The 24313-nt window shown below is 50.2% G+C and overlaps 1 protein-coding gene across 1 annotated transcript in view; it reads right to left on the bottom strand.

The window, feature by feature from the left end:
* Positions 1–24313, bottom strand: part of TRIO (trio Rho guanine nucleotide exchange factor) — a 190669-nt gene that overhangs the window by 55290 nt on the left and 111066 nt on the right. The window contains exon 31 of the mRNA XM_081090545.1: positions 18656–18899. Coding sequence (XP_080946671.1) covers positions 18656–18899 — 244 coding nt within the window. The remainder of the gene's footprint in view (positions 1–18655; positions 18900–24313) is intronic.

Here is a 24313-nt window from a genome sequence, read left to right as displayed (position 1 = left end):
ATTTAATAAAGCTTTCTATTACCAAAATCCACGTACAAACATCAAGTCACACGCCCACACAACAGAGTTCCATTTATAAAACGTCCCTGGGAGGCCCCTGCCAAGACCCCACCCGCCTGCGGTCCCGGGGACAGGGAGGCCAGCATGGCGGCGGAGGGGGCGTGGAGGAAGGTGAAGACTAAAATCAGTCCGTGTAAAAGCTCAAAAAGAGCTAGCCGTGGTATTATCACAATGATACCGGTACAAATAAACCCGGTACCCATCTGCTTCTTAAAGGACCAAGAGCAAAGCACGAGCTTGCTTCTCCCTATACACGGTCCCGTGGCAGATCCAGACGATGCCCTTATGCCAGAGCCAACCAAGAGGCAGAATTCTGCACAGAGCACTTTTTATGCAAGAAAAAAAAAAACACCCCAAAACTTTACAACCAAATAAATAATCTTCTCTCTTGTTGGAAAGAAAAAAAAAAAAGGCAGTAAAAATTATGTCCTAAAGGAAAATCAAGTTAATTGACATTCTAAGGTTTCATTTACTACAACCTTTATTAAATATTTTACTTTGTCCCTTTCCAAAAACACAGACTGCCAAGCCAGGACTATTAATTAAAAAATAAAAAAAGAGCTGTCAGGGAAATTAATTACTTTATGTGTAATATATGTTCTCTACTAAAGAGGAAGGGAATGATGCTTAAAAAAATGAATAAAATATTTTGGCTAAGCTATATGGGAAATTTCCCCAGTGACTGCTCTCTTTCAATTTCAAGTTCACATCTGTCAGAAACGCAGCACAGCGGGAGGATGCTCTTCTCATCCCTTCTTTCTGTTCATGAAGTGTGAGGTCACAGGGTGCTGACTAGGTAATAAGGCACTTTATAAAGCAAGTAACGATAAATGGCATCAAGTACAGGTACCCCCTGATCCCAACCTGGAGGGAGTGATAATCTAACCCGCTGGACCAACAACCTGGAACCAGCAGAGGGCTGATGCTGGCTAAGTGATGATGCTAACCCACAGTCCGCTGAGGCAAAAGGGAAGACGGAGAAAGTTCCAACAGGCAGGAAAGCTTCCCTGGGCGGTGTGACCGGGAATCTGTTGGATGAATCCGAGCCAAGTTCAAGCAAGAAAGACCCAAGGTGGCCTCGCAGCCTGTGGGAAGGAGAGCTTGGTGGGAGCTGTGGCAGGAGGGGAAGGAGAAGGTGGGAGCTGAGGCTGGTGGCTGCAGTGAGCTGGAAGAAGTTCTAGGGAAATAATAATGTGCCATAACCAGGCAGAAGATCGAAGTGACGAGAAGCTCGGGAATGAGGAGGATGAGTGTGTCTGCAGGTGAGAATATCCTGCAAGTAGGAAAGGTGGCCAGGAAGCAATGACAACCGTCTGAGAGGTAGGTGGCCAGGGCCTCGGAAACGCCTGGACCAGGCAGATCAATCTAGCACAGAGGGAGTGAGCCCTGCAATGAAGGAAGACGCCCAAACTGACTAAATGCGGTGGGTTAAGGACAAACACGTTAGGCATTTGGCAGGAGACACACAATGCAGAAACTAAAAATTAGAGTTTGTGCAGGAACACAAGAAATTCTGTTTTTCAGTATTTTTTTAATATGTTTTTTGATATTTTCATTTGATGGCTGGACATAGATTTAATAATGTCACAAAGAAAACAGAAGAGCCACTGCCGAAGACTGTACTTTTAAAGATATTATACAACGTGCGTTTGTGAAGACCAGAGGCAAGAGGTGCTGGGAAGAAAAAATGAAAGATATTTATATGTAAGGAAATTGAGTGTTGGCTCATGGAGCCATGGTTATGTTCACATACCCCCCAAAATAATCATCAAAATCAATCAGGATGTGGGGTGTGTGTGGTCAAAATGGAAGGTAAACATCATAACAAACAAACCCAGGAAAACCATGGCCACGCCAGAGAGGGTGCGGGAGGTAGGGGCTCACCTAAGTGACTTTCAAAAACAGTATCTTGATGGGACCCTGTAAAACCAAAGACAAAAAGAACTGTAAGCCCGTGTCTCACAGGGTCAGGTCAGCAGTAAGAGCAGGTGGAGGTGAGTCTTCACAGTCAAGTCATTTTAGGTAAAAAATATCCAATTCCCAAAGAGGAAAAAGTGGGCTTCCGGTCTAGGGTTGAACAAATACGTAAGTATATTTGGGTGATGAGATGCAGGCATCTCGCTGTCAGAGAAAAAGCTTACAGGGAGGAAGGCAGAGAGCTAACGAAGCCCATGTAGTTGGACAGAAGTTGGAGGTTCAGTGTGACAGGAACGCATGTGTCGTATATACATATGCATACAGTCAGAGACAGAGGGGGGAAATATGAATGTAGACATGTGTGGACATACATGTCCACGGAAAAGACCCGTAAGTCATGGCACCACGTAGCAGTGGGCAGAACTAGCACCCAGGTTCTGGTTCTTAATACTATTCTCCCATGATAGGAACCAAAGTTAAAAAAAATCCAGTAAAACAGGTCCATATACAAATGATACTTTTTAAAGCAGGAGTAAAAATATACTTAAAAGAAAACTATCTGTAAAATGAAAACTCAGATGAGCCAAAGGATGCAAAGTCTTTCTATTGAGATTACAGCACTTTTGAAGCAGAAACAAACACTAATATTCAGGCCATTAATGTTAGGATGAAAAGGTCCCCAAAATCTTACAAACACAAGACAGATATAAAACAGTATCAGCTGCATTTAAGATCAAAAGTCAAATGGCATAACGATTAGGATTATTATTTACTAGAGGCCCGGTGCACAAAAATTTGTGCACTCGGGGGCATCCCTCGGCCCGGCCTATGCCCTCTTGCAGTCTGGGACCCCGTGGAGGATGTCCACCTGCTGGCTTAGGCACGCTCCCTGGAGGATCGGACCCAAGCTGGCAGTCAGACATCCCTCTGGCAGCCTGGAAGCCCTCGGGGGATGTCCACTTGCCAGCGGGGAGCAGGCCTAAGCTGCAGTTGGACATCCTTAGCGCTGCTGAGGAGGCAAGAGAGGCTCCCGCCACCACCGCTGTGCTGGCAGCCATCAGCCTGGCTTGTGGCTGAGCAGAGCACCCCCTGTGGGAGTGCACTGACCACCAGGGGACAGCTCCCGCATTGAGCGTCTGCCCCATGGTGGTCAGTTTGTGTCATAGTGACCAGTTATTCCCAATCGTTCTGCTGTTAGGGTCAGTTTGCATATTACCCTTTTATTATGTAGGATAGAGGCCTGGTGCGTGGGTGGGGGCTGACTGGTTTGCCCTGAAGGGTGACCTGGATCAGGGTGGGGGTCCCACTGGGGTGCCTGGCCAGCCTGGGTGAAGGGGTTGATGGCCGTTTGCAGGCTGGTCAAGCCCCCCAATGGGGACCCTCACCCCCGGGGGGTTTGGCCAGCCTGGGTGAGGGGCTAGTGGCTGTTTTCAGGCTGGCCACAGCCCCTTCAGGGTAGGGTCCCCTCTGGGGTGCCTGGCCAGCCTCGGTGAAGGGCTGAGGGCCGTTTTCAGGCTGCCCAAACCCCCTTTCAGTGTGGGGGTCCCCACTGGGGTGCCTGGCCAGCCTGGGTGAGGAGCTGAGAGCCGTTTTCAGGCTGCCCACACCCCCTTCAGGGTGGAGGTCCCCACTGGGGTGCCTGGCCAGCCTGGGTGAGGGGCTGATGGCTGTTTTCAGACTGACCACGCCCCCTGGCGACCGAAGCTCCCAGCCTTTCCTTTTTTTTTTTTTTTTTATTCACTCCAGCTTCGTGGCCATGGCGACTAGAAGCAGGTATCTGGAGTTTATTTACCTTCTATAATTGAAACTTTGTTGCCTTGAGAGGAGGCAGCAGCCGGCTTGGAAGCTTGGCTTCCTCCATTGCCAGGGGCAACCCACTCCTGCTCTCTCCAGCTCTGTGGCCACGGCTGGCTGAAAGCAGGTATCTGGGGTTTATTTACCTTCTATAATTGAAACTTTGTTGCTTTGAGTGGAGCTCAGAGCCGGCAGGGAAACTTGGCTTCCTCCATCATTGGGGCAACCAAGCCTATTGCTCGCTCCAGCTCCATGGCTGCTGGCTGCCATCTTGGTTGGGTTAATTTGCATAGAGTCACTGACTGGCTGGTAGGTGTGGCTTAAGGCATAGCGAATGTACGGTCAATTTGCATGTTTGTCTATTCTTAGGTAAGATAACTTCCTTTAACAATCAGTAATGTTTAGTTGAGACTGGAACATTAATACTGATAAGCCTTCAGTGGTCTGTCTTCATGCTGGTCCTGATGCCTGGTTATTTACAGTGGAGCGTGGTTCTGCAGTTGGGGTTGGGGGTTTGGGAGGGGATGGGGGCTTGGGAGGGAATGGGGGCTTTGGGGAACCACGGGGCTTCATTAGCACAGGGCTCCAGGTGGTTTCTGTCCAGCCTCCCCAGCCCTGTTGTCTCCCCTGCGTTTCCTCTCTGCCCTGCGTGCCCACAGCACCGGCCTCAGCACAGCTGCACCAGCGGGACCCCGTCTCTCAGGTTCCACGCACAAAGATACTCCTGTTTAGAGGGCGTTTGTACGGTTCCTTACTCCACAGATAAGCCTCCGCGGGGGAGGGAAGGGACTGCATAGCTAAATCCTGCTTCTTAGGGCTCCATTCACACATTATTTCCTGCTGCTCCCAGCACAGCGGCCGACCCACAAAAGCACCTTTATTGGGCATCCACCCACTCCATCGGGTGCCAAAAACCCGAGAGGCTCCTTTTCATTGCTTTACTTTCTATCTTTTCACAAGGGATGATGTGAGTTTTTCTCTTTCTTTAACAAAAGAAACATTCAAATGCACCTTGTTAACACTGCATTTTAATTCGCTGTGTGACATTCTCTGTTTGCATCAGCGCTGTGGGCTGTTTGCAGAGTGGCAATATGAGATGATAACCTCTCAAATGCGTTCTCTAAAAAAAATAGCAAAAGCAATCGTGTTAAAAAAATTAGAGCAATGTCACCATAACTGGAGAGTCCCGATTCTGTTAAACTTCAGAGTGGGTGATGTGGGGCCCAGGCCACTCAGGGAGGGCCTGGAGAGAGAACACCTGACCTAGCCTAGTTCCCAAGTCTTTTGGGGAAGCGCTGGCTGACCAGGCAGCTGATTTTGATTAATTTTTAGTTGGGAGCTGGGTGGGGAGGATATGGGTTGTGGAGCAAAACACTTCTGCTCCAGGATGCAAATGGATTGAAAAAAAAATGTTTTTACTTTGGGGATTGGTTCTCCCATTCTCACAACAGGCCCACTGTGACTGCATTCTGGGCTGCACTAGGGGAGTGGGGGGGGGGGGGTGCGGCCAACAGGAAGGAGGGAGAAGAGCAGGTTTCCATGCGGGTGAAGGTAACTGAAATTATAATCCATTGTGGGAAGAGCTCAGGAGATTTATCTCAGTGCAGTGGCGGATGCAATGGTGTGAGCGCACTCCGCCTATACAAGCTTCCTCGGCACACCAGGAATTGGCAGCGCCCGCCTGAGCAAGCCCCCTAGAGCCCCTACACAGTACCCGGATCTTTCCTACCATTGGTTGCCCTAAGGATGGTGTAAACTTCTGACTGGTCCGGAATGTTATATATGTTGCTGCACTTACACAATAAACTCAGATCTGCGTCTTTGAACCTGGTCTCCGGAGTCGGGCATGCTTCGTTAGGACTCCGTCGGCCTCACCCCCGCGGGACCCCCTGCCTCATTCCATCAGAAAGCTGAAAGGGGGTCCCTCTCAGAGCAAGGTTCTGCTGGAGGCTGAGGCCTCTCGGGGACGGACGCAGCTCTAGGAAAGCAAGGTCTCGCGTGCAGTGGGCTGGAGACCGGCCTCCGGAACCGGCTGCTCCACCAATGACGGGGCCTGAGCCGCTGGGCTTCTCCTGAGGCTGCAGCTTGCTCCCTGAACCCAGGTCCCTCAGTGTGCATGGGGAGCAGGGCTCAGTGGTTACGAAATCGAGCCCGGAGTCTGACTGCTCTTTTAAAACCCATCTCCATCACCTACTAGGCTTGGTCAGGTTCATTTCTGTGACCTCCACTTCTCATAAAACGGGAGTGATAACGGCATATACCGCATGGGAGTACCCTGAGGATTAAAATGTAGAGAAAAGCATTCCTGTGCCTGGCTCCCTGCAAGCCCTCCACACACCCTGTCTGTTATTACTATTAAGTTTCTAAGGCTCAACAGTCCCCTAGTTATGGGCTGACTGTGTCCCCCCAAAATCTGTATGTTGAAGTCCTAAGGCCCAGCATGTCAGAATGTAGCTGTATAGGGTCTTTAAGAAGGTGATTAAGTTGAAATGAAGCTGTCGGGGTGGGTCCTAATCTAATAGGACCGGCTGTGTCCTTAAGAAACACCAGGGGTGTACACATAGACAAAGGGCCACGTGAGGACACAGCAAGAAGGTGGCCGTCTGTAAGCCCAGGAGAGGGGCCTCAGAAGAAACCAACCCTACCAGCACCTTGATCTTGGACTTCCAGCCTCCAGATCTATGAGAAAACAAAATTTCTGCTGCTGAAGCCATGCAGGTATGGCAGCCCAAGCTGACAAACACACCCTTTCCCTCCTCCGGTAACAGTCTGTACCATAATCCAGGGCTGAAACGGTCTAATTATTTTTTGAGACAGCAGGAACCTAATCCCTCTCTAAGAACAGACCTTTAATAGTCTCCCTTCTAGTAATTGCAAAGTTCTGCTGACTCTGGGGAGGGGTGGGGGCGGGGAAGGATGGACTCGGACACCAAGGGCTGCACTGCAATTAACAATAACGTGGACCTCAGAGCTGCCTCGCGAGGCGGTCGCGGCAGTGAGCCTGTTTACTGTCCTCTCCAAGGTTTGAAAGGCCCTTCCAATAATAAGCACTCTGGGTCCCTGTCTGTGCTTGGCTAGAAAAGATCTGGGAAAATGATAACCCCCTGGAACAGCAGCCTGTGGAATGACCAAGCTGTCCAGAGTACTCCTCCTGCTGCTGATCAGACCACACCAGGCGCCCTGACACTCAGGCGCTGAAGTCTCAGAGGGGCGGCTGCTCTGATCCACACCGACAGGGGAGCCAGGACCCTTCGCCCACACAAAGCTGGCTGTGGGGTGAGAGTTCAAAGGTCAGCCTCCTTACTTAACGCTCCAAAGCCCTTCCCCCCTCTCTTTCGGCCCCTCCAAAATCTTTCCATAGTGTCTGTAAAGAAGGAAGTTAGATTGGGGAGGGTTTGAGAAAGAGTATTTTTTAAAATTCAGTGTGAAATGTTACCATAAGAAAACGAATCCTTCAGAAAGCACTCAGATTATATGGAGATGTGCAGGCCCATTACAAAACCAGAGGCAGCACCGCCTCGCAAATGTGTTTCTCACGGAGATGCTGTGATGGGACCCACAACCAGCTCTGCACAGATGGAAGGCAAACACAGGGGCCCCACTAGGAGCCACTGATATGTACACACTGAGCAAGTGACTGGTTCTCTGGAACCATCACACTCAGTGGCAAACTCCTCCTCAGCAGCCCTCTGATGGGATTTATAATGAAAGTGCAGACACTGGTGAAAATGATCTATATTCCCACCTCCTTGCACACTCTGCACAGTCCTGCAGGACAATGTCCCTCAGAATCTCACCCCAGTCACACAGAAACTCATGGTTTCATTTAGATCAGCGGTTCTCAACCTGTGGGTCACGACCCCTGTGGGGGTCGAACGACCCTTTCACAGGGGTCGCCTAAGACCATCGGAAAACACATATATAATTACATATTGTTTTTGTGATTAATCACTATGCTTTAATTATGTTCAATTTGTAACAATGAAAATACATCCTGCATATCAGATATTTACATGACGATTCATAACAGTAGCAACATTACAGTTATGAAGTAGCAACGAAAATAATTTTATGGTTGGGGGTCACCACAACATGAGGCACTGTATTAAAGGGCCACGGCATTAGGAAGGTTGAGAACCACTGATTTAGATGAATAATTGTAAAGAGTAACCTTACTCCAAGGGGGCAGTTTTTTTCTAGGTGGGTAAAATGAAATTAGAGAATTCAAGGGGTTTGGAACAGCTCAAACATCATTAAAACATATAAATAAAAATGTCATTATTTAGTAAGTTTACTGTGGTTTTTCCTGCTATAGTTAATTTCTGATTCAGGTGATTCTTCTTCAAAAGTTTGTTTTCCATAAATGCATGTATCCTTCATCCCATAACCCCACTTCTTGAATTCCATTTTATTGATACAGCTGAACACTGAACGCAAATGTGGTATCTGTGTCCAGTGACACACTGTGTGTTACTTACATGCAGTGAATAGCCTCTGCTATGTACACACGTGAAGGCCTGTCCATAAAAAGGAATGAAGCAGGTCTCTGTTCTGGTACGGAGACCTTTCTAAAAGGTGTGGCCAAGTGAAAAAAAGGCCAGGGCAAAATATACCGCCTTTTATGTAAGAAAACGAAGGGAGGAATGAGTACGTTTGTATTGGCCTAACAAAGTACTGAGGTAGAAGTCAGAAATGAAAAAAAAAAAAAAAGTTAACTATACATGGCAAATGGGACTGTGGAAATAGGTCCTCTCAGTTTATGCCTTTTCATGGCTTTATTTGTGAACGATGTAAAACATCTGTATAAAGTGTTGATATTTGGGTTTTCTTCACTGAAGTCATAGGCAGAAGTTTTGAACTCTATGTTTTTCTGGGAATAGGACCCATGGCTTTCATCACATCTGATCGGGGTACGTGATTCAAAACCCTCAGGGCCCCCTGCTTTGGCCTTAGCCAGAGTCTGGGCCGGCGTTCTCCCTTCTCGTCAGATTTTCTGCCTAGCTGTCAGGGTCTACAGTCAAATGGATCACCACACTAGCTCTTTATGGGAAAGTCTGCTCTGGGAAGACAAAGCAATCACATCGTGATCTTGTGCTTCTCTGAGAGGAGAAGGGACACAGGCAAGAGCTGAAAGGCACCTTGGTGTGTCTGGCTCACACATCTCAGGCGCTGCTGCACCAGGTGTTAGAGCCACAGGCGCTACATCACTACACATGGCGACACGGACTTGGATGGAACACACAATGGCTTCCCTCCGTGTACAGCACTGATTCATCTTCAAAATACTTAACGAAAACCAGTACCCTGTGCTTTTAAACATCTTATGAAACTCATCATCTCTTTGTAATTGTTCACAGCTTTGTTTAGCGTCTAATTCCGCAGACGCTAAATTAGAGTGGATCCATTTAAAAAGAGAACCCCCAGTTTGTCTAGTAAGTTGCAAAGTCTGACAAACCCAAATGTCGGAAAGGAGGCAGTTAAAAAAGGAGAGTCCATGGAGAGGTCGGAAGGGGACACCCCGTCCCGTCCCAGCACCAGCCCTGCTCGGCCATGAGCCACCCCGCGCAGGGCACGCTTCTGCTGTCCCTGCGGATGTCTTCCCTGAACGTAGATCTTCCTAAACACCTTGTCGTGGCCATTTCAAGCCAAGCGTGGGAAGGCAGTTTCCTCACTGTTTATGACTTTGCTATCTATATAATTTTGTGATCATCTAATATGGACACTGTCAATACCTGCTCATGCTTTTTTCCTGTTTTAATAAACACTTAAATGTAAAGTTGGAACAGGAAAATGCCTCCACTATGAAGCTTTCAGCAGAGTAATGGCCCACTTGTGCGGCCCCGTAATTACACGCTGCACAGAGAGCGTTCTGTAATCACAGGTCTGGGCGGATCACGTAGCCCTGGATACGCGGGGCTCAGGGGGGACACGGTCTTTGTTCTGGGTGTGACTCCATGTCTCTCTGTGGCTTCCCACAGGGATTTGCATTAGCACCTGCTCAAGCACACTGAAGACTACTCTGTCCGCGCTACTTTAAAGAAAAGTCTCCAGGTCTTCCATTACATGCGAGCACACGCAGGTTTACCGAACTGTGTATGCTCAGGTGTGCCTGGCTGTGTTTTCTGATGAAGAGGAGGCAGTCTGGCATTAAGCAGATGTCCAAATACACTGGAACCACAATATAGTCAACGAAATCTTGTAACATCACTAAAGTCTTGTCAATGCCCTGCACTTTTTGAAAACTGCTTAGCTCACTTAAAAGTCCCCAGCTATAAGAGGTCGGAGACTCGATTTACCTTTGGGGCAGAGTGGTTCATGGTCGGGGAAAGAAGACATTTGCCCTGAACACACTTAAACTGAGTCATCCCAATGCACTTCAGGGAAAAACAGGAGGCCCTGGACCAGGGAACTCCGCTTTCGGTCTCATAGGCTTTGGGAGAAGGTAGAGTGTCTCAGTCCCCCAAGCTGCTGCTTTTCGGGGGGGTGGGGACATGGAGGGTGGGGACAGAGCTGTGCAGGTGGGGATGTGGGGGGTGGGGACAGAGCTGTGGAGGTGGGGATGTGGGGTGGGGATGAGGAGCACAGGATGGGGAGAGGAGAGGCGGGCCCTCTGGCACTGGGCTGCTGCTGTCCCGGGCACTGGGAAGGTGGCGTGGACAGGAGCAAGGAGTCTTAGCAACTGCATGTACTCTGGGGGGAACAGCTTTGACGGACCCTCTGAGTTGGGGGCCAGCTGAACCCTGAGGACAGGAACAGGCTGGGAACCCAGTGGAAGGCCCAGGCCTGGGGCTCCTGGGAGAGGACACAGTGCCCTCTGCGTCCTTCCCTCCCGCCACCTGAGAACCTCTGGTACAGTCCTGTCACCTGGCCTCATCTGTATGATGTGGAGACCGAGCCCCGCGAGCTGAGGGAGAGACCTGGCCAACTCCAGGCCCAGGGAGCGGCAGTGCCGGGCGGCCACCAGCACACAGGCCCTCGGTGGTCAGACAGAGAGGCTGAGGAAAGGGCGGGCAGAAACAGGGGCTCACAGGGAACCATGTCCTCACACTCTCATAGGGGTTGTGCCAGTGGCTACCCCGAGAACAGACATGGAGCCTATGACCTCCATGCATGGGGTCTGGGCTCTCTCATTCATTTTACAAAACGGTAAGTAATGGAGCCAGGGTATTTATCTATATAAACGGTGTATCTTTAAAGTGCATCAGAACAGAACTTGGCAACGTGGATTACAGTGCACTGGACTCATCTGCCCCCAGCACCCGGCTGAGATAGTACTCCAGCTGAGGAGCCCCCGACCCCCACCCACTCTGGGCCCCCTTCATTCTCTCGGTCTCTCTCTCAGGGCTGGTGCATGAGGCGCTCTGCCCCCTCATCGATCCTGTTGTTTAAACCTGAGGCAATGGTGGCACTGGAGAAGAGAGTACGTTTGTATTTCATCTCTCGCATTTACAAGCCTGCACTGTATCTGCACCCATCACTCCTTTGGTGTCCCTGGAGCTCATCTCCCTGGGACTGGCCTCCTCCGGTTACACTGGTGTTAGCAGTGAAACAGTCATTATCTGCACCAAGATTTATTCTGTTCCCCTCACCACCATGGACCCATTGGACAACCGTATTGTGTTTCCTTTACGATTGTTCATTTATTTAGTGCAAATGGACGGAGAAGGCCCGGTAGGGTGAGGGACTAAGAAAAAACCCTGTTATCTGCGCAAGGGGTGAGAGAGGGTGTGCACACACATTGTTCATGTGCATGGGTGGACCTGTGCACACACGTGAGATCCAGGCCTTGTAAGACATGCCAGGAAACAAGAATTTTATTTCCTAACAACAGCTCACTGAAGGAACTTAATCAGGAGCTCGTATAATTGGATTGGTGTTGTAGTCTCAGCAAGAGAGGGTGAGAAGTGAGACTGGGGAACCTGGTGGGCAAGAGGTAATGGTGGCGCCACAGTCACACGGCGTGAGCCCGAAAGAAGGCCACCTGCAGACTAATGATGGGTCCCTGTCTGAGCCTTTAAAACGGCGAATGCAGTCTACAATCTGGTAGCAGATTTATTTTGTATATTGTAAAAACAAATAAAAAATAGTGAAAGCAGTCAAAGGACTGTCTCTATGCGTGTGCCCTGCAATCACTGACACAGACAACCCCACTGTCACTGAGCATCTCCCCTCCCAGTCACCAGCCACTCTGGCACAGCTGCCCATCCAGTGCCCCCTGCGCTGCTCTAGGTGAGCCTGTTGGGTTAGCATCTGAACCCTGAAGTGAAACTTTCAAACACTATCACACATGGTAGTTTTGGTTGTGAAGAAAGAGAAAAGCTGAACTACTCAGTCTCGAATAGCATAAAAGAGGCGATGTTCTAAATTGGCTTCGTCGGAACTACAAACACTTCGGAAGTTCCTGTTTACCTTCTGTGACCAAGACTAAATAAATAGAGGAAAGTGACAAGTTACACAAGCTGAGACACTAGAGAAGGAAAATCCCTCGGATTTAATAAGAGATTAAAGATAATGATGTGGTACCCATTCCCGGAGTCAGTCCATGCCTCGCACACAGGGGCTGCGGAGATCAGAGCGTCTCAGCCGGATGCGGGTCAGACTCCCCGGGACAGACACAAACTCTCCCGTCTCGGCCCCGACCCCAGAGGCTCTGATGTAACGGTAGGTGGTATAAACCACAAACACAAATAAGACTGGACGAGCACAAGGATTTGCTGAATCCTTATTCCATTTTAATGGGCTCAGCCTCCGTGTAGTTTGTGCCTAAGATGCTGTGAGGGAGAGTGGCAGCAGGAGCAAGACAAAAGCGAAAAGCCCAGCCCGCCTGTCTATGGAGACCGTCCCTCCGGCAATCTTCCGAGGCTGGCCTTTTCCACAAGTGGAAAGTGTTTTTTTCCCTATAATGTTCACACTGGAGTCTAGTTTCAGACACGAAAATAACTTCTTAAAAACCAAATCGTACAATTACATTTCTTGTTCATGTCAAAGAAGTTATATTTGTGTCCTCTACCCACATCACCCAGGAATAGACAGCAGATAAGAGAAAAGTAGCGCTCGTAAATTCCACATGTTTACTGTCCACAGATGCCCGAGTCTAGCCACGCTGCACAAACACACCAGAACCTGGGCACTCTCCCTGTGAGTACAGGGCGCTTCTTGGCTGATTGGAGTATTATATTCATAGTCACATTACAATTCTTTTTTTTTTTACTTTTTTTTTTTAATTAAATCTTTATTGTTCAGATTATTACATTTGTTCCTCTTTCCCCCCCCCCCATAACTCCCCTCCTCCCAGTTCCCACTTCACCCTCTGCCCTCACTCCCCACCCACTGTCCTCATCCATAGGTGCACGATTTTTGTCCAGTCTCTTCCCGCATCTCCCACACCCCTTTTCCACTGAAGAATAGTCAGTCCATCCCCTTTCTATGTCCCTGATTCTATTATAATCAACAGTTCATTCTGTTCATCAGATTATTTATTCACTTGATTCTTAGATTTACTTGTTGATAGATGCATATTTGTTGTTCATAATTTGTATCTTTACCTTTTTCTTCCTCTTCCTCTTCTTAAAGGATACCTTTCAGCATTTCATATAATCCTGGTTTGGTGGTGATGAACTCCTTTAGCTTTTCCTTATCTGTGAAGCACTTTATCTGACCTTCAATTCTGAATGATAGCTTTGCTGGATAAAGTAATCTTGGTTGTAGGTTCTTGGTATTCATCACTTTGAATATTTCTTGCCACTCCCTTCTGGCCTGCAAAGTTTCTGTTGAGAAATCAGCTGACAGTCGTATGGGTATTCCCTTGTAGGTAACTGAGTTTCTTTCTCTTGCTGTTTTTAAGATTCTCTCTTTATCTTTTGCTCTTGGCATTTTAATTATGATGTGTCTTGGTGTGGTCCTCTTTGGATTCCTTTTGTTTGGGGTTCTCCGCGCTTCTTGGACCTGTAAGTCCATTTCTTTCACCAGGTGGGGGAAGTTTTCTGTCATTATTTCTTCAAATAGGTTTTCAATATCTTGCTCTCTCTCATCTTCTGGCACCCCTATAATTCTGATGTTGGTACGCTTGAAGCTGTCCCAGAGGCTCCTTACGCTATCCTCGCATTTTTGGATTCTTTTTTCATTTTGCTTTTCCGGTTGGGTGTTTCTTGCTTCCTCGCATTTCAAATCATTGACTTGATTCTTGTGCTCCTCTGGTCTGCTGTCAGGAGTCTGTATAATATTCGTTATTTCAGTCCGTGTATGCTTAATTTCTAGTTGGTTCCCCAATATAAGATCGAGGGTCTCATTAGTTTTCTTGTAGATCTCATTAAGTTTATCGGTGGATTCTAAACAGTTCTTCAGAGACCTTAAAAGTGTGGTTCTGAACTCTATATCTTCCATTGACAATTTTGTCCTGTTTCTTTGTCTCCGCATTTTGTTGTGCTTCCTTGGTGCACCCCCTAGTGGTCTTTGTTGGCAGTCTTATAAACCTTGATTGTTGTAGCTAATACCAGGGAGGGTTTGACCTCCAGGCCAAGTGGCTATGAGAATCAGCTGTGTCTGCAGTGAGAGAACTTCTGTCCTCTAGGGAGGTGCTAATCTAGCCTTTGCCTGAGGCTATCCGGCAAATGCCTCTGTGCAGGGCTTGGGCAGGGCGGGTCTCACAGGATCAACAGGGTGGGCTGGAGAGATCAGTTATGGCGGCTCTCAGTCCTGTCCCCAGGGGCTCTGCCTCTCTGAGTCCCAGCAACGGCTGCAAACCTTGGAGAGAAAGCTGCATTCGCTCTGACCGAAGCCAGACAGTCCCGCTTCTCCCGTTTGAGTCTGGGTCCCTAAAGACCCGCCTGTATCTGGAGCTCAGAGTCTGCGACTCCCTCCCGATTGAAAACGCCAACCGCGCCCTCCGCCGCCAGCCCGCTTCGCGCGCGCGCGCGCACTCCGCACCTCAGAATTTGGCTTCAGCACTGCGCCTCCTCTGAGTGTCCGTATGCGTTTCTCTTTCCTCCTAGTTGTAGGACCTCCACTCAGCCAGCGTTCCTGTGGTTCTGGGTGATGTCCCTTCCGTTTTCTGGTTTCACTTTTGAAGTAGTTGTTCAAAGCAGCAAACTCCGTTGTTAACCCCACATTACAATTCTTAAACTATCTATCCACAATCAAAGAAATAGACATTTGACCTTAACAGCCATGTTTTTTATATTTGAAATTTATGGAAATATAAGTTGTTTGGACCAGGGTGTTATAAGAAAATACTGAGGCAATAAGGCTGAGAAAATCCTGGAACTGGAGACAGTGTATGTGCTCCTTCTTCTAGCCTGGAAGGTCAGAGCAGAAAGAACCAAACACATTTAAGAAATTATCTTTAGAGATTATCAGCGGGTGACTAGAAACAAGTACATAATGACAGTTCCCTAACGTACAGGAATCTTATTTATTTATTTAGAGAATAGTTTATTGATTTTTAGAGAGGAAGGGAGAAGAGAGAAACATCAAAGTAAGAGCATAACATCGATCGGCTGCCTCCTGCACGCTCCCTACGGGGGATCGAGTCTGCAACCCGGGCATGTTCCTGTCACTCCAGGAATACAACCAGCAACCTTTAGGTGCACAGGACGCTGCCCAACCAACTGAGCCACCCCAGCCAGGGCTGTACATGAGTTTCGAAGTGTGTGAAAGGCAAGCCCACTTGCTTGTCGGACACAGGAGACCTACAGGGTGATGAACGTCAAGTCCTGTGAGAGAAGGGGCACATTTAACTCCTTACAGCAGTATCCTCATGCCCAGCGTGGCTCCCCCAATGAATAGGGGCTCAAAACGAGATGCTGGGTAAGCAGCCCCATGTGAGTGACAGGCACCAACAGCCCAGCACACACACATCTAGGAAGTCATTCTGGCCTGCACCCCTTCCCACACGAGAGCAGGAAGAAAGGCTGTGGGCTGAGCAGAAGCAAATTCAGATCCCTTGTGTCCCAGTGGCAATGGCCTCTGCTCCCAGAATCCCTGTGGCTTCCTTTGGACTTTATTCCTAGATCCTCGTCCCTTGCTGTCCGGACAATCTGACGAAGGCCTCATCTCCTGGACGGGCACCTGGTCACTGCCTTCCAGGTCTGACCATGGGCGGCAGGATCTGGCAGGGCTTGTCAGAGAGCCCCATGGAGGCCTTCTCTCCCCAAGCCTAGTGCCTACGTCCCAGCACCGCAGGGGAAGGACGGAGAGTCGTGCTTCCTGGCATTATGGGGCAATAATGGGGGAAAGAAGGAGAGAACTGGTAAGGAATGATCCCCACCTACTGACTGGCTGTCCTTCCCAACAGGTTGTACTCCATGAAGGAACACCTTCCTGGGAAGACAGGTTTGTGGGTTCGTGAGGGTCAAGGAGGAACTTTCCAAGACGGGCCCAGAATATCAGAGGAAAGGGCTCCGGGAACTGGCACCTGAACTCAAAACAAGCAAAACACCCCACCTCCGTAAGGAGTTTGCCGGACAAAGCCCAGTAAGAGAAATACAGGTCTTTCCTCCCGCTGGCCTGCAGCTGGGAGCCCCAGGAAGTGAAGGGCGCACTGGGGAAGGCCCCGTGAGAGCCATCTTCCTGAGCCCGTGCTCTGCAGCACGCGCAGTGCTCCGGGCTCCTCTGCAGGACTGATTGGCTTTGAAAGAAAAGCTGGGCTTTATTTCCAACTCAGGTCCCAGGGTCTGAATGTGTTATGCAACCTGGGAGACATCTGGCAGTGGGCTAGTGGGCTGCCCAGCCCAGATCTGTACTTGACCTCCTGTCCTTCTCTAGACTCATGGACAGCTTCGCCGGGAAGGAAAGCAGACACCTTGGCTTTCGGTCAGACTCTGAACGTTCCGTCTTTTCCACTGGGTCCCTGAAGAAATAAAGACTGAATTCTTCTCGTTTCTTCCGGAGGTGACAGGAAGGTCCTCCGCAGGCCCGAGGGTCCGGAACAGGACTGGGCCTGTCACTCCAGAGGCAGCTGGTCAGCAGCTCCATGTTGCTCAAGGCCATGACCGACCTCCACGGCCAGAGGATGGACCAGGGCGGGTCATGATGTGTGAGAAGAGGACACAGATGACACATGGAGGAAGCACCGGGAATGCTCCAACATTAGCAGAGCGGGAACTGTAGGGCGGACTGCAATGATCTCCTCTTAGGAAGGGAAGACAAACTGCGTTGCCTCCAAATCTAGAAAAATCGGCCATTTGCCAATATTGCAGGAAAGTGAAGACGGTGGCATAATATGGGTCAAAGCAAACAAACTCCACCCATTCTGCACTATTTTAGAAGCTACAGACCGACGTTTCTTAAAAAGGGCTTGAAGTCTCAAATTAGCTTTTCACTAAGATGAAAGGTTAAACCAGCACGGTCCAACAGAAATACAGTGCAAGTTCCTACATAGTTTTAATTTTTCTAGTAGCCGTAACGTAAATGAAAAAAGAGACAGGTGGAATTAATTTGAATACCACATTCTGTTTAACCCGCTCTATGAAATACATTATCATTTCAACATGCAATGGATATAAAATAGTTACACATTCTTTTCTCAGACTGCGTTTGGAACCCGGTGTGTATTTTTCACCTGCGGATCACCTCAATCCAGAGCATCTCTACCGCCACACTGTCCAGCACAATGGAAGGACCACCTGCAGACTAATGATGGGTCCCTGTCTGACCCTTAAAAACAGCAAATGCAGTCAAGGGACTGCCTCCATGTGTGTGCCCTGCCGAAAGCAGGTGATGCTACTGCCGGGGTCACCTACACAGACAAGCCCACTGTTACTGAGGATCTCCCCTTCCGATCACCACCAACTCTCCTGCCTGGACGCGCAGGAGAAGCAGATCCCCCTCCCTGGAAGCCCATTTATGATCCATCGAGACCCCCATGGAAAAGCAGTCCTGCTAGCTACCTGCTAGTTACTACAGGAGCCCCCGCAGGTGCACCTGACACTAATACAAAGTAATACTGAATGTCGACTCTAATTGAAAAATAAATAAAGGAGCCACTGAATAATGTGAAATGCTATTTTGTCCAAATGCTCTGTTATTCGGTTTAAAAGTGCTCCTTTTGCCCTGCCAGCGTGGCTCAGTGGTTGAGCGTTGGTCGACCTGTGAACCAAGAGGTCATGGTTCGATTTCCTGAGTTGCTGGGTTGAACCCCAGTGTGGGGCGTGCAGGAGGCAGCCGATCAATGATTTTTTCTCATCATTGATGTTTCTATCTCTCTCCCTACCTCTCTGAAATAAATAAAAATATATTTAAAAAAATAAAAAATGAGAGTGCCTCTTTCCAAAGCCACGTCCTCGCTCGTCACTGTCGCAGCCGCAGAGCTCTCACAGCAAGCTCTGCCCCACTCGCCAGCCTCTCTCGGGGCCAGCTCCACGCCCGCTCTGTGCAGGGAGCTGTGTGTGTGTGTGGGGCGGGGGCAGGGAGGGGGGTGGTTGGAGCTGTCCTGAGACACTTTGCAAAGCTATAAAGACGGCATGGTTAACCTCTCAGGGCCTGCATGCTTGACTTTCTGGGATTTCACACGAACAAAATGAAGAGCCCAGAGCGTGAAAACCTGATAAGGAGACGCTGTTTCAGATCGCCTGCCTGAGAACAGTGCCTTCTCTGTGCTCCCCATTTATAGGTGACACTGGCCTCAAAGGAACGCCCGCCTCCTTCCCTAAACTGGTATCTTATTACACGGCGGTGGGAAAGGAGGCGATCGTTCATTACTTCTGAATAACAGGTGCAATCGTCATTTCCACTGCAGCTCCTGATGGAGTGAAACGGCCCAGAGACCCAGCGATGATGGCCTGAAGCACGACACAGGGAGTCCTACCTACTACTCGGCTGCACAGAAGTGGGGACAGAAGCGCCGGTGTCACGCCCATGGGCACCGCCATCCGGCCGCGGGTCCTACCTTTGTGGTTGAAGATGCCCTCCATCTCCATGCTGCTCCGTGAGTGCGCGATGCACAGCGAGCCGCAGGGCACCAGGCCTTCCGCCGCGGGGGACCGGTCGGTGGTCCGCACCAGGCACCAGTCGGGCTTGTCGTGGGGCCGCTCCAGCACCTCCACGGTCTGGCCGCGGCGGATGGTCAGCTCGGTGCTGTTGCAGGCGGTGAAGTCGTGGATCACCACCGTCAGCTCGCAGCCGCCGGAGAGCTGGGGAGGAGAGGGGACCGGTCAGCGAGCCGGGACATTGACTTGCACAGACTGTGAACCTGCGGGAACTCGACTCCCCCCACCCCTGGGTCAGTAACAGCAGGAACCGCCCGAGGGGCAGCTCTCCTGCTTCACGGTCCCTAATCCTCCCTCAGACCCACATGACGGTCATTCACTGTGTCTCATTCTCACGTATGATCATGGTTTTCTGAGTGTTTCCCTGTAAGAATCTGACCTGATGTTTCACGTGCATCCAAACCTTGTGTCTGAGACATTATTATTCTCAGTAAGTGCTATACAGTGGGGCCTTGACTTACGAGTGTCCCGAGATACGAGTCATCTCTCGGCCGATTTTTTGCTTTGAGTTGCAAGCTAAAATTCGGGTTACGAGCCAGCTTCAGATACCCCACCGCTAGCTGGCGCAGCGAACGTCACAGTGAACGCCACAAAATCAGCCCAGCATCACATGTCTCACTTGTTCACTTTATGATTTGACATACGAGTAATTTGAGTTACGAGCTCCGTCACGGAACGAATTAAACTCGTAAGTCAAGGCCCAACTATATACTGATTTTTAGCTCTGGGCAAACTAATCAACATTGTGTCTGAAGGTCACTGGGGGGATTATTGTGACATGTGGTGGTAAAATGGGAAGTTTGTTCCAAATTTGTACATGAGTGTCTGGGTGCTCCGGGTCCTGTCAGCCTACGGGCTCCCCTACACGTGGTGGCAGGGTGACCGGAAGGGGATGTGGGGGTCAAGATCCCAAACACAGGGCAGGGCAGCCTTTCTCTCTTCAAAACCCCCTGGACACTCCTAGTGGGCACTCCGGACCCTCTGCTGCCGGCCCCAAGCCCTTTGCAGGCCCTCTTCCCACCGCAAGCCTCCATGTGCTCTGGGGGCGCTGGCTCACTGCCCACATGCCTCGCATTTTCTTCTGAAATTCCTTCCCTTCTTCTCTCCTCTCACTGAGCTCACTCCCATTTGCTGACTGACTCCCAGGCCCTGCGAAGCACAACACACACTCCGTCACGACACCACCACCAGGACCTCACGTGGGAAGCAGGTGTGTGGCCTTCCCATGACCCTTCACCTCCTGTGGCCTCTGCCCCATGTCTCCTTGGAGACAGCTCACCTCCAGGCTCACTAACGCCCCTCCCACTGTGACCAGTTCCCATCCCTGGACTGTCCCCTCTGGGCCTTAACCCGGCAGCCGGGAAGTCACGCCTGTCTGTCCACTATTCACCTGGGTGGGTTCCTGAACCCCACTCTATGCCAATCACCCCTGAGCAGGCACCCCACCCGTTTCCCCCTCCCTCTAAAACACGCAGTCTAGGGCACCCCACCTGTTTCCCCCTCCCTCTCAAACACGCAGTCTAGGGCACCCCACCTGTTCCCCCTCCCTCTCAAACACGCAGTCTAGGGCACCCCACCTGTTCCCCCTCCCTCTCAAACACGCAGTCTAGGGCATTATTCCCCGCCCCGGCCCCAGCCTGCTTCTCTCCAGTGTTCCCTTTGAGTCGCGGTCTTGCCATCAGTCACCCGAGCTGAGGTCTCACGAGGTCTCATGCTCTTTCCCTCTCCAGGTGCCATCAGGACTCCAGGGCGGCTTTCCGCTGCCTCCTTCCTCTGCCCGCCCACACCGCTCACTCGCTGGCCCCTGCAGTGCCTCCCAGGTGGGCCCCAGGCTCGCCTGCTCGGCCATCCCGGCACAGCTGCCAGGTCCCACTTTCACACGCGAGCCCCCCACTCAAACATGCCTCCTCACGCACGAGCCGTGGCTCACATCCCCCAGCACAGGATCAGGTGCCCGCCCAGCCCGGCCCACCTGGCGCAGGTCAGCGGTGTCCCCTCACGCCCTCCCAGCCCAGCGACCGTGTCCTCCTTGAGAAGAGTCTCACGTTCACTGCACCCCCACTACCCCTTCTGCTTGGCGCTTCCCATCAGTCTCTGAGACGTCACTTCTGTATCTACCATCCTTAGCATTTTTTAAATAAGCAAATTATGACTCAATTCCGAAACGAGTCATGTCTTGGGTTATGTGTGTGTCACTCTTCTGTGAACTTTCCATGTTCTGCCCATGGCTGGGAGACTGGGCCTGTCTCTGCCACTGCTGAGCCCCCCCGGCCAACAACGGCAGGCACAGGGTTTGTGCAAGGAAGCAGTCGGTGCGTCTCCTAAGGCCTGCCTGCACAGCGCCCTGCCGCCAGCAAGCAGTCACACATGTGCTGATGTGGTGGGTGGGTGGAGACCAACCGAGGAACTTGTATGCATATATGCATAACCCATGGGCACAGCCTACAGTGTGGTGAAGGCCTGGGGTGGGGGGCGGGGGCGGGCTAGAAGCGGTCAAGGGTTGGGCGGAGGGGAGAAGAAGGCACTGCATCTGGAAAACCAAAACGAAGCACAGCTTTCCTCTGTGACTTCAGGAGCTAAGTCTGCTGTGTTTAACCCGAGATCTGCCCAGTCTTCCCAAGGACATCGCACAGAGAAGGCGAAGGACAGAAGAGGAGACAGCTGGGCGGTGGGAGTGGAGCAAGGAATGGGGGGCCCCCTGTGGGGGACATGCTTGTCCAGGAGGCCACCCGGCCGTCCACTGGCAGAGCACTGGGAACCGACCCCGGCTCAGGCTCACAGCCGGCAGGGTCCTGGGCCCCGGCCACGCCGAAGCCTGCGCCTGCCAGCCCCTGTCCTGCCCCACGCCCTTCATCCCCTTCTGGTCCATCAGCCTGTCTTTCAAGAGGAAGTTTAGATATTTAGAATAAGAAACACATGGCCATTGGACAACCACAGAAACCAGCGCAAAACAAACCCTTCCTAAAAAAGCACAGATATGGACACAATGAATCGCCTTTGCTAGGCCACAAAGGGAGTTTTCCACAAATGTTTCATCGCCTTCTACATGTTGCAAATTGCTCTGTGGGAAAACCGCGCAGACCTGACACATTTCTCTGCGAACAACCAAGGACCTAACGGTAGAAGGGAAAGGCGGAGGGCGGCCCGGAGAAGTGGTTTCCTGTAAAAGCCCCCGTGCTGGAAGTGGTTAATCTCTGTAGCGAAAAGGAGGAATGTTCCCCGTTCCAGGGGGAGCGTGAGCCTTGAACTAGCCGGATGGATATGGGGTCCGCTTGCCGAGGCCCCACAGGACCTGCACGTCCCACGGACCTGCCTGCCCGCGGTGCCTGTCACCCCTGCCCAGGGCCCCTCAGACAGGCCTGTCACGCTGTCCTGTCACTGGTCCACCCCAGCCCTGGGAAACGCCACATGGAGACACAGCACCTCATCACCCGTCCCGGGCTGTTTTCACTCTGAGTCTTATTAATTTTTCAGAGTGCTCAAAGCCACATGGAGCAATCAGCGGGTGGGGGAAGGGTGGGAAGGGAGAAGGGGGCTGCCCAAGGAAAATTAAGCTAAACCTTATTTCTGGCACTGGTTTTTTTAGCCCCTCACAGAGTAATCAAAAACTATTGGAAACATCTGTGCACTTGACAGAGCATGAGAAATAAAAGTCAAGCCTGTTCCGACGAAGAATTGCACACTGAGTTAAAATTCCTTTTCAAAGGCTTTAGGGAACTTATGAACAAAATTTAGTACCAGAAGACTGTTTCCAAACAGTGCTAAAATCATCATTAAATATACACATATATCTTCGCGGCTTTACCCCTAAGAACCAATGGGCTTTTCCATAAGAATCCTGCATGAATCTTTAGGGGGAGGATTAAGTGGATGCTTTCTAGTTCAGAGAAAAGACATCTGTGGATTTCTGTCTCAATGCTCACATTTGAACATTTTAAACTTCTGAATATAAAACCTCTCTTTAAAACCAGGTTTGCAGTTTAAAAAAACAACACTTTTTTTTTGGTATAAGAGACCTAAAGTAACTCTTTGGAGGAAACGAGTTAGAAAAAGGTCAGATAATATATTCTACATCAGAAAGTTTGGCTGAGGTCTTATTTGCTTTCAATGACATTCCTACCCTCAGTGACCCAACTTCATTGCTATGCTGAGTTGCCATTCCATTTATCTAGTTAAAATTCACTTTTCCTTTCCAACCATGCCTTGTGAAAATTTTTAAAGCATCTTCTTTACTTCTGTGTATTTTATGGACTTCTATCATGGGCTCCCAAACCACATACACACATTTAGTTTAGGATTGCAAGTTAGGAAAATCTCAATTTCCATGACTCATATTATCTCCTGTGACATTCACACCAGAAGACAGATTTTGGAAAAAAATAAAAAAATCTTTCTGCTTTCACCTTTAAAAAAATAAATGTGGTGACTAAAATGTACAATGTAAAATGGACTTAACCGGACCAGGGACAGCACCAAAGCTCCTCTAGCGACCCCCCCCCCCCCCCAATGCCCCTTTAAACGGGCTGCCACGGGAACGCCAATGGCTCAGATGCACAGACTATCTGCAGAATCACACCAGGGGCCCTTTGCCTGAATCGCCTCAGAATGACTGAAAGTGAAAAAGTTGCTGTGTTTCACACAAAAGAATGAAATATTCATCTTTGGCCGCAGACACGTGCCTTCAACAATCAGCACAAAAGAGAGCTCTGCCTGAACCTAGACAATGGCAGTGACTCAAACAGACCCTGGGGGGGGGGGGGGGGCGGCGGTTCCTGACCCCATCGCTCCTCGGAGCGCCCCTCCCTGGCGCACTACCATGAGGCAGTTTTCTGTTACAAGAACATATGTTCTCAGGAGACAACGGCAAACACCTGGTTGGAATGGCCAAGCCCAGGAGCTCTGGGGCCAGTTCTGGCAGAGGAAGAGGGGCTTTCCGACGCCTGGCGATGCCGCAGCCCGCTCTGCAAGTGATCTACTCCAGGAAGCCCAGGTCGACCGCAGGTGGGTATCTGGCCAATTTTCTGAGAGCAATTCTAAAGGAAAGGAGGAATGTGGTCTAATAAAAGCCATTTTCCCTAAAGAACAAAGTGCATCAACTCTGAACAATCACATCGTACAGCCCAATACAGTCAGTCCTTCAGAAGCCCCACAGAGGCCTGCGGTTTCGTGGGGGTTTCACAGTGTGCAGCAGGCGGGAGAGTGCTGTGTGGTTGAGGGGATTAGGGAGACAGCTCCATTACTGGCGACGGTTACCAGGGAAAGGCAACCACTGGGGCCAGCACAACACTCCAAGGAGATGGGTTGCATCCCCCGCCGCCCCCCTCGTTTCGCCCGCCCGTGCTCTCATTGGGCAACATCATGGAGGCTCGGGCTTAATGGCAGCCCTGTGCTCCCCCAACCCCAAGGCCAGGTTCACAGAAATGTTCACCAAAATTTGTCACTGTGTTTCAAAGGTGATTTTGATCATCTCTCACATATTGGAGGTACATAAAGAAATCTGTGAGAAGTGAAAAACAGTAAAGGTGATACATTTTATATGTTTTTTAATACCACCCCCC

The sequence above is a fragment of the Myotis nattereri genome (genome assembly GCF_964212035.1).
Source record: "Myotis nattereri genome assembly, chromosome: 4".
Lineage (NCBI taxonomy): Eukaryota > Metazoa > Chordata > Mammalia > Chiroptera > Vespertilionidae > Myotis > Myotis nattereri.
This window is presented reverse-complemented; position numbering and strand designations above follow the sequence as displayed.